The 10,807-nt window shown below is 43.5% G+C and overlaps 1 protein-coding gene across 2 annotated transcripts in view; it reads right to left on the bottom strand.

Moving 5' to 3' along the window:
- SYNPR (synaptoporin) overlaps window positions 1-10,807 on the bottom strand; it is a 103,989-nt gene that overhangs the window by 18,557 nt on the left and 74,625 nt on the right. For both annotated transcript variants that reach the window (XM_017826904.1, XM_017826903.1), the window contains one exon: window positions 10,420-10,544. In XM_017826904.1, coding sequence (XP_017682393.1) covers window positions 10,420-10,544 — 125 coding nt within the window. The remainder of the gene's footprint in view (window positions 1-10,419; window positions 10,545-10,807) is intronic.

The raw sequence follows: 10,807 nt of genomic DNA, 5'->3' as shown, positions 1-10,807 counted from the left end.
AAATCCATGTCCACAGCAGCATCACCAGAAAACCCCCAGAAGATGCTTCTGGGAAGTTGACCAGGAAAGCTGTAGCAACTTACATACTCTTCTGATTTATGTCCAGTCTAAAGAATAGAAAATATTTCCACTCTTCACATTTCCAATTTCTTAGGTTGTCAGGTTCCCAGCCCTCACTAGCACACCACTGTGGTGCAGATGTTTGGCCAGCACTGGTTTCACAGGACAAGGTGCCAGGCACAGCTGCTGTCCCAGCACACCACACTGTGTGCTGCACTGGGAGAGGGGGCAATTCCCCCAGTGCAGGTAGCTTGAAGCAGGCACACCCCCGTGCCTATCCAGAGCTGGGCACCATGCACATCCTTCTGCTCCATCCCTCTCCACCTCACATCTCTTCTCCTGCTAACACAGACCCTCCAAGGTGCTCAGGCCTCCAGGAAGGGAAGCTACAAAACCCTTTTGATGTTGGGATCTAAAGACACTGGAAGGAGGACAACCCTGGTGGTGAGGAGAGGACACCAGTGCCACATCCACAGCTTTAGATCCCTCCTGCAGGACCTGCTCCCAGTGACTGAGTTCACAAAGCTCTTGGAAAACAGCCTGCGCAAAAGTTTCATCGCAATCCCAGGGGAAGAAGTGTCCCTGACGCGTGCCAGCCGTAGCAGTGAACCTCCTCAGACTGTGCATGTAGCAGCACTGCAAACCCTAGTACTCCATCGTAGCACCAGAAGAGAAAAAAAAAGGCTCATTATAGAACACATGCCGCCGGGAACGCTCGGAAAGCTGAGTGGGTGATCCCAACCCCACTTCCAAACCTACATCCAAGACCCAGATTTATCTCCCAAGATATTTTCACAGCTCTTCTCAGGAACACATGCCTTTACTTGCTGTGCAAGCAGAGCACAGCGCTCAAAGACCAGTCTTTACAACCCAAATACCTTCCCAGATTGGGCACTTACATTCTTTGTGGTACAGACTGGTGGCATTATGCTCTGATTTCCCCTTGCTGAGCTATATTCTTGGGGTGAACTACTTCCTAGTCCCTGGGAAGTTTAGCTACTATCTCTGAAGGAAAGTAACCCTTAATTATTTTAAAAACTGTCATCACGTTCATGGAATAAGGCAAATTAGGAAGCCTGAGAACACCACAGGCATGGCTTTACATCACCACATACACAACCATCCAATGTTACCTGGTCCCACCATGAGATCCTGGCTGAACACATAGTTCTGATGTCCCTCTTGCTGCCCTCTCCTCTGGACAGACACAGGAATCAGCTTCCAAACTAACAAGTCCCTGTGAGAGCTGAACAAAAGCTTCCATATGGAGAAAGATCTACAAAAATCTAAACAACTACAGATAAAACACAAGCAATAGAAATCATAAAGCAAAGGCCTTAAAACGTCATTGAATCTAATAAGATCATTTCTGAGTAGAGGGTGTATCAAATCCCTGGGCAGTGTTTTTGCGGGGAGCAATGTGGGACTGCTGATCCTCCATTCCTGCACCCCAACACGCTCTGCTGTTGCTTGGATCAGTTCATAGCACTCACATCACCTGCAATACACCTTGCCTTCCACAATCAAATGGGCCATGAACTCCTAGTAAAAGTATTCCAAATTCTTGGGCATCACCTGGTGTTCAGCCAGAACCACCTGAGACCATAAATCCTTTACCCTGTGAGAAGCAGTGTTCACATACAACTTGATCCAGGTCTATACACCACAAAAGCAGCAATTTCACCTCCAAGGCCAGCTGAGATAAATGGAAGAGCAATTACAGAAGATGCAGCAACATTTATGCTTTGTATTTCAACATTACTTTGCTTTTTAACTGTAATTTTCTCAAGTATATTGTCCTAATGTGCTCTGTAGAGTTTTAGTGCATGACTCCAATGAAACTCCCAGTCACAATATTTACATTGGAAGGACATGTCAAATCCTTTTCTCAGGGAGCTGGTGGGTTCCAGTGCAGACTGAGGGGCCCACGGGGCAGGAGCCAAGGAGACCTGCAGGTCTGCCAATGGACCTGTGGACAAACTGCCAGCACCTTCATACACTGAATAGCCCAGGAAGTGTGAATCCAGAGAGGACAGGCACTGAGTGGGGCTATGCTGGATGGGGCTGGATGCCCATCCTCTCCAGAGTCTATTGAATAAGAAATATTGCATTAATATTAATAAATAAATTCATGTAGAATCCAGGTGTGAGAGGAGATCAAAGACATCCCACATATCCCATTGCCTACAGTCCTGGTGAAACCTTCAGGGCTGCTGCACAGCAAATGCACATTTGGGAGCAAGAAAAAGGGGAAGGACATGTTTGATTGTTCCCTAGCTGGGTCACTACACGCCATCTGGGGTATGGGATCAAATGCCAAACAAAGCAAAGCTGAAAGGTTTCTTCTTTGGTTGCTTCTGTACTGACAGCATGAAAATGTGCAAAAAGGAATTTGCAAGGGAAGTTGTCTAAAGTCTGACTTTTAGGAAAAGCCTTTGTGGCAGGCACAGATAAAACACCATCACTGCACAATACCGCAGAGACTATTCATGAATATATATTAAAAATTCAAATTGTGAAAAATCTGCATATATTAACAAATCCAACAGTGACTTCCACTTTAAGAACAAATTTGGCCTAAAGAATTAATGAAGAATTTTTCTGGCACTAAAACAGTGTTAAGCATAAAATATAGCCTCTGTGAAGAAAAATCAGCCAGTCTGGATCAATTGGACCATTCAAATTCATCAAGAATCCAACGGCTTTGAGTGCCAAGAGAAAAGCTCTACAATTTAACAAAGATTTAAGAAAGTGTTCTCCCTTATCTGCAGCAGACACCATCTCCAGAAAGTTGCTACCACTTTTCCCCCCAGCTATGTGTCCACAGGCTCTGTGTCCACACAGTGTTTGTACGTGGACATCCATAGCAGAAGACAAGAACTGACAATTCTGAAGGGCGGCAGAAAAAGACAAGTCTCCTCTATGGCCCCAGTTCATCACCCAAGGACATGTTTGCTTCAAGTCTTAAGGAAGTAAAAACTACAAAGTAGAAGCTGAGGATAGCAGCAACTGAGACAACCTCAACATCTGGAAAAGTCATGTTGTCTGCAGAGCTGCTGCCTCACGACAAAAATAGTGCCTGGGCCAATCAGTTTGTTGTGCAGTTGACTGGAGACTTCACAATTTTACACATACCAACAGCCAGACCTTCTCCTCTGACTTATTCAAGCACTGCCTGAGCAAATGCTTTGCCACCCTTGGACTGTGGCTCCTTGGCTGTGTACAATCCAGTTTGGACCAGAAACAAAGCCACTCAGACCAGCTCTCAAATTGTGGGGGCAGAGGATGATGTCTTCCTTCAGTGGCAGTGCTGAGGAGCAAACGCACAGGGTCAGCCTCAAAGAGAAGCTGAAGATGTGGCTCTATTGGATTTCTGGTGGTTTTCTATAGATCTCAAAGGGTCAAGTGACTGGAAGCATCTCCCAGTCCCTCACTTGTGCGAAAAGGGTACTTGAATTTATCCACAGTTCAAACAAAACTGCAAACTGGCAGTAATGACCATTCTTTGGCCAAGTTGCCAATCCTGAACATTTCTACTAAGTGGGTTTTGAAGACTGTAATTGGGGTCAGGAAGAGGCACTCAAAACTAGAAAAGTCACAAAGTCATCCTTATTTTTATCTGTTGTAATCAAACCAGCAAGGATCTCATCAAACTCTGACAACAGGAATTAAATTGTACATTGTGCTCTTGGACAGCTGTATCACAGACCACAGCTGTCCAAGTAAAAAAGCACATTTTCTTCCATTCTACTGTACTCTTGGTTTGAAGACAGTATCCCCAAAGCTGTGAAGACCCATTGGAGAACACTGATTTGCAGTTTTTAACTACTTCAGTAGTCTGTAGCCATGCACAAGCAAGCAAAAATCATATCATGGCATTCACTCTCTAATAACTAGAACCAGTTACAAAAATGTGAAATATTCTTTCCTAAACTATGTTCACTCAAAGCTGAAAAGCAAAGTATTTATCCTGCAGACCTTTTCCCCAGCCCAGGAGACAATGTAAGAGCAAACAACTCTAAGCCAACAGCTCATTGATCAGGGCGCTCAGCTTGGCTTTGAGAGCTCCACGTTCAGGTTGCCCACGGGCTTGTTTCAGTACAGAGACTTGACCAAGGTCTTTGATGCCTTCACTGCCAGGGAAGTGCTGGGACCATACTTTAAATAGCTCAGAAAGCTCTTGCATTCATGTCACAATGGAATGAAATCTTTTTACTGGGTTTCCATTGGGGGAAAAAAAAGATTTTGAAAAAATTGAGCTGCAATTTTCTGGCCAGTCGTACAAATTACCAGAATGTACAAATCACAACTGAGGGGAAAAAAAAAGTCTGTATTTCCTAGTTAAAAATACTTCTAGTGCTTCAGCTTGCATCATCAGGCAACATTAAATATGAGATAATTTCATGAAGGTGTCATGATTAGAGATATCTGTGTCCTGAAGGATTTCCTGAATTTTGCTCAGCAGGATTCAATGTTAGCTTCCTCATCCGCATAATTTCCAGTTTCCACTAGCAGTAGTTAAAACCTAGAAGCCCTGGTCAGGCAAATTATTCTTTAAGAGGCCAAAATTACGTAAAAAAAAGCACTGATGAGATCAGGGGACCTGATGAAATTCCAGATGAAACTTATGAAAGATAATTAAAGCCATGACCAAGCCCTCAGTGTCCTACAGAGATAGTTTATATAATCAGGGTATTGGTGAAAATCTCCAGCTTCAGTGATGTATTATTGAACACTTCTCCTCTGCAGTTCAGCTGTTAAGCCCCTGTCTGCAGTGCTAGACAAGATGGTCACAGTTTGGCAAGAAAACAGACTAAACTGATGCATCTTTCATGGACAAACCTATTGCAGATCCAGAAGGAACCACTGTCAACACACAGCTTGTGCTCTTCACTGCTGAATTCTACCCCATCGTCCCTGCAACTCCTGCTTGTGCAAAAGCACAGCTTCTCAAAAGCACCAAGTCTTGTTCAGAGTTCCAGGATGGAGATTTCTCCCTTTGTTAATCAGGAATGGGTCACGCGGAGTTTAACCAGCCCCTCTCACCTTCCTGGGAGCTCTGCCAAATTCACCTGGGAACTGGGGCATCTGCATTTTGGCACAAAGCACACCTGCAGACAGAGCAACTCCTGCTGGCTTTCTTTTGCTTCCATCTACCCACAAAAGGTTTACAAGGCTCCAGTTTGCTTTTCTAGAAGGGGCATCTTCTGTGAGATGAACACATCCAAAATAAAACACAAACCTTAAGGAGTTCAGTTCAGTGACTTTATTCCTTCCTATCTCTCGCCCTCCCAAGACATCTGGGAAGACAGCCTGCCACAGTTGACTGAAAGTCAGCGCTGCAGGCAACTACTTGGTTTAGAGACTATCCATTTATCCTGGTCTCCCAGCCATAATAAACACCTATAATCTTTCAGCCAAAATGTTTTTTCACTAAATTCTGAAGCAAGATTTACTACAAATGGATGATAAAAAAAAAAATAGAAGGCTAGTACATTCTGGCACAGCAATGTGCTAACATTAACAGAGGCCTTTTCCAAAGAAAGATACGTGCAAAGCTCAGAAAGTTAGATGCCTTCTCCTTAATTATAACTTGTAACTTCTAAGTAGGCAATTCAGATCTGGCTGTCATATTCCACATGGAAGAGTAGCCTACCCATCGCATGCAGATGAAGTGAACACTTTAAAGAGTGCTCAATGGGAATGTCTTTATTCAAATGAGATGCTTAAAGTGAATGAAAAGCTCCCATAAAACACAATTTCCTTTTCCTTCAAAAGCAAGGATTACTTCAAGAGACAGCTTTACTAGCACACTGAAAAGATATTAATAGGTGATTTAGAATGAAATGGAAAACATTTGTTTTGCTTACTTCTGTGACACAAAGATGTGCTCAGATGTATTTTCATCAGGTTCTCACATTAGCACCACCAGGAAATTCCATTCTCTCCCACCAGTAACTGTGACTCAGTGCTCCCAGCACCTATGCACATGCTTAACTTAACCACTGTCTTAAGTGAGACTGTTTAAAATTTAACCATGTCATTCTCCAGGCCAATATTTTCCAAGCAGTTTACAGGATGGATGCCACAAGCAAAGGCAAGAAACACTCCAAATAAATTCCCATGCAGCATTTAACTTGGGGATACACTGTGTATGTAGGCTGGGCTTAAGAACCTCCAAAAACTAAAGACAAAGATTTTAGTCCAAGACCTCCTCAAGACTTTAAAGACAGCAGAGTTATGGGATTGTACTGAGGTAGTTCTCCTTTCCCATTGTCCTGCAGATCCATCCAGCACAACACCTCCACTCTGGGGATTCACACGAGCCACAGACCTCATCAGCATCACCCACAGGCAGGGTCTGGGCACAGCATTCCTCCCCTGGCCAGGACAGGAGGTAACCACAAAGCAGCAAAGAATACCCTTCACAGCACATCATCTTGAGAGCACTTCTGCTGTGCAAAGGTTCATTTAAATCAGTAGTTGAAGAAGCCCAAACCTTTCAGTGCAACTCTGCCAGTTACAAGTAAAATGTTATGTTTGTGAGACAAATAATTATGTAGCAAAAAAATCTCCAGTAGAGACTCAGTAAGTCAGGCAACCAAAAAAATTAGATTTTAGGAGGACTGGTGAAAAAGCACCTTAAAACAATGAATACTACCAACAAATATGTGCAGAGTAGGTATACTACTCCATCACTTGCTATCAAAGCAACACCAAGGAATAGCAAAGTACAAGATAAAAATGTTGCTGGGATCAGAGAAAATAATAAACGAACAGGACCTTTACCAGGCCTCTTATTACAGAAAAAAATATTGCTTCAGGGCATTTGGATGAGTGACAAATCCAATCTGAAAGGGTGATGGACTGCAAGAGGAACAAACAATTCCAAGATGCTGATTTCCTCCCCCCTACCCCTCAAAGAATCATTTCTGGGGTGAGGGTAAAGCTGATGGACATCCTAATATGTGCCAAATTTACAAGATACTGTACTAAACACAGATCCTAATGCTGACAAAAACTGCTAGTGTGGAATCAGAAGTTTTTTCCATATTTGAAGTTGTAAAGCCTCTGAAATGCCTAACAGGTATCCAGAATAATGGCTGACTTGTGCTTTAAAGCATAAGGAAGGAAAGAAATTCTTCATAATAAAACTAGAACCAGACAGAAATGAGAAAAAACTTCCAGTGAATATTTGAAACATCCTTATGAATATCAGCCTGGGCATGGAAGACTCTGGCAGGATCCATAGAAAAGTGTGGCAGAGATCCAGGAGACACCACTGGAGGGTATTAGGGTTTGGACTACAGGTTTATTTCCACATTACAGGGTGATTACAAGGTCATGGATGTGGGTTGCAGAAAGCTTAAATTAATTAGTTTAGTTGTGGATGGAAAAGCATCCACCTCATCTCCTTTTCCAGAAGAGATGGTGGAGCCAGATTTGGGGTCAATTACCCAGCAGTGACATTGGAGAGACTCTTCTGTGGTTACCACACCCCAGCAGCACGAGCCCAGAGCTCTGTCTAATAGTATTAATGATTGCTCCTGAATTAATTTATATTGCTTGCTGGAGACTTTTGAAATGTGTAGGCTGGAGATTCAAAAAAATCTCAGTAAGAGGGTATGAAGATGCTCCTTTGTTTCAGGAGCATCTGGAGCTACCTGCTGTGGAGTGCAATGCTTCTTCAGTACCTTCAAGACTGGCCTGGGGCTACATGAATCACTGGTTTGAAGTCGCCTTGGCATTCAGTATGTTTTAATCACACATCCCCAGACCCCACGAGAACTGGCTTTGCCCTCCTGCACCTTCCTTTTCTTTATCTCAGGTGATGGGCCCCAGAAGCACACGGTCACAAGTGCAGTGCCCCCTCTATTCGGTCTGGAAAACTCAGTCCCCATTCTGATCTTGCTTTACTGGGAACATTTTCAGGCTCCTTCAATCTCGTTTCCAAAACATCCAAGTCTTCTTGCTTTGCCAAGCTGCCCTGTTGAGCCTCACCACTTTGTTTACTTGCTTAAAGCTCTTGACACTTGTCATCTACTTGCCAAGGTCTAGCAGTTCATCTTCTAGGAGAAGAAAACAAAGCCTCAAACCCACACCAACAGGAATGAAAGCAGCTGGTAGCACAGCTGCATGGCTTTCTTCATTTCAAGTCATGCTGGAAGGAGCAGCTCATAAAAAACAGTGCTCAGGTATTCAGCTTGTCACTGCTGACAGCCACAACAGCAGTGGGGTGTCAGGTGCTCAGCAGCATCCCTTCCTTCCACCTACACCTCCCCCAGCTGACAGCCAATAATCAGGACTCTGAAGGCATTTGAAAGGAAAATGCCATGTGAAGATGGACTTGTTCAGATCTGAATGCAAGACAACTGGTGGGAAACTCATCCTGTCTACACAAAGCCTACGTGCCCATGCAGGGATATGAGCCTCAGGAGCACAGTCTTGATGAGGGAGCCTGAACTTAAAACATGTCTGCTTTTTCCAAGGGTATTTGCTCCTCTACGAGATGTTACCTTTCCCAATTAATCTCATTTCTGCTTTTTAGAGCATCCCACCTCCACTCTGTGGAGGGAGCGCTGGAGAAAAGCAGAAAGAGCAAACACATGAGGAAGCCACAGGAATATTTAGACAAAACAATAAGATGACATCAAGTTCCGCAGGTAGCACTGGGCCAGATTTTCCAGGCACACATCTGCTGCCCCATCTAGTCTGCACATCTTTGGACACTTTTTGCACGTGCCTCAGGTTCGCATACAAAAATCCCAAATTGCACAAAACCAGAGTATCTCTATGCTTCTCCCAAAATAGCAGCTGGATGAGTGTCATCTCCCTTCTCATCTGCACATTCCAGGTGTATTTATACCACATAGCCAGCCACCTCACTGTATATGCCACAGACCCCATCTGTGCATGCTGAGTTCAAGGGCCATCTACAGCCTCAGCTGGATCCCTCCTGCAGATAAGCCCTATTTTGCATCATCTTTGCAACATGCTGGAATGTAACAATTACCCATCAATTACCCAGTTTTCTAATAAGCAAGACTGTGGGAAATTGCAGATCCAGCCACTTCCTTCTAGGAAAGATGGTCAACCCGCCTGGTAAAACACCAGGAGATACTTGATGGCTACTTCTCTCCCTTTTATTAACTTTTAACATAAAATACTATTTTACAATCATGCAAACTGAAAGCACTTCACTGTAGGGTGTATTTGTAATGAATGTTGGAGAAATGACCTATTTGGAAGTGAATCAAATTACAAATTCACATAACTCAATTTTCAGGATCTCTCTTAGGCATACCAAGCAGAAATGAAAGAAAATGTAGACAAGTTCAAGACAAAAATAAACATTTGTAATACCAGAAAACGTGACTTTTTTTAGTAATAAATATGTGTCAAACAAGAATAACATTTCAAGGAATCAAATTCAGTTCCCACTGTTTGGAATTTGCTATATTTTAGAACATGTTAAAGAAATAGATGTTTTCAAGTCTGGTCTGTGCATAATAATCATAAGCAAAACAGCATGTGATTTCCCAAAGAAGCATAATAATTTTAGAGTCATAGTGTACTAGACTTGAGATTGGATTATGCATCCTCTTCTTAATCATATCAATTCCTTGAAGAAATCACTTATATAGAATTGAGCAGTTTCTACTGACATCTCTAAAAACAGAAGACTGTTGATGTTCTTTTGAAGCAGGATCTTAAACAGCATGAACATTTTATATATATATATATTTAAATGCACTACAGCTTTCAGATGTACTTAAACAACATAAAAATTGTTTTCTTAAATCACTAGGTTTAAAGCAGTCAGGCACCAAAAGATGCAGACAGGCAATTAGTAAAATTTTCAAAAGCATTTCAAAATTATGGTTCAAACAGGTTTAGGTTTTTTTGCTTCCTCTTCCCATGTAATAGCTATTTCAGACCCTTGCTACTCCAACAGATGGGAATCCTCCCTCATTTCCAGCTTAGTTAATGGCTACACTACAGTTAATGGATATTTTATCCGCATTTTTTTCCTTGGGCTGATGTGCCATTTTGTTTTTCCTTGCCTGCCATTCTCCACTCCCTGAGCTGTCCTTCACAGGGCTCAGCATGCTCTCTTCTCCTTCGCTGAGCCCCCATTTCCCAGAGGTTCCCACAGCCCCATCCAGACCAGGTGTGGCCAAGTTCATTCCTCCTTCACACCCAGAGCCTAAACGACATTGTGAGGAAAATTCAGGAAGCCCAGACTGGTGTTTAATCAAAAGCTGCTATAAATGATGGGACACCCCACTGCAGCCGGGTTCCACCCCAGCCCCCGAGTGCCTCCCTGCCAACGCACCGCCGCGAGCCAGCCGGGGTTACCTGAAGGGGTAGGCAAAGGCTATGTCAATGCTGAGGTCACTCTCTGACTTGTTTGCACAGTCCACACTGAGGCGCAGCTCTCCAGAGTACCCACCGCATGTTGCAAATGCAAAGATTGCAAAAAGCTGTCAAAAACAAACAACATTTTTATTTTATTTCATTACGGCAACCCCCACAAGCAGATCCATGCAGCAGCTCTTGCTGCAGCACCAGCCCCCTCGGGTCAGGTTATCCATCACTCCCTGCATTCAAAGCATTGCCACACAATACTCCTGCACCCTTCCCAAAAGCAGATGCAAAGAACCATGAAAAGTGAAGCTCTGTTGCCACGCAGACAGAAGCACCACCATTTGTCTATCCCAGGCATCTCAGCCCTCCCCTCCTGTCT

The sequence above is a fragment of the Lepidothrix coronata genome, unplaced genomic scaffold, assembly GCF_001604755.1.
Source record: "Lepidothrix coronata isolate B3197 unplaced genomic scaffold, Lepidothrix_coronata-1.0 Scaffold131, whole genome shotgun sequence".
NCBI classification, from domain to species: Eukaryota; Metazoa; Chordata; class Aves; order Passeriformes; family Pipridae; genus Lepidothrix; species Lepidothrix coronata.
The sequence above is the reverse complement of the archived record's forward strand: the minus strand, read 5'-3'. Positions and strand labels throughout refer to the sequence as shown.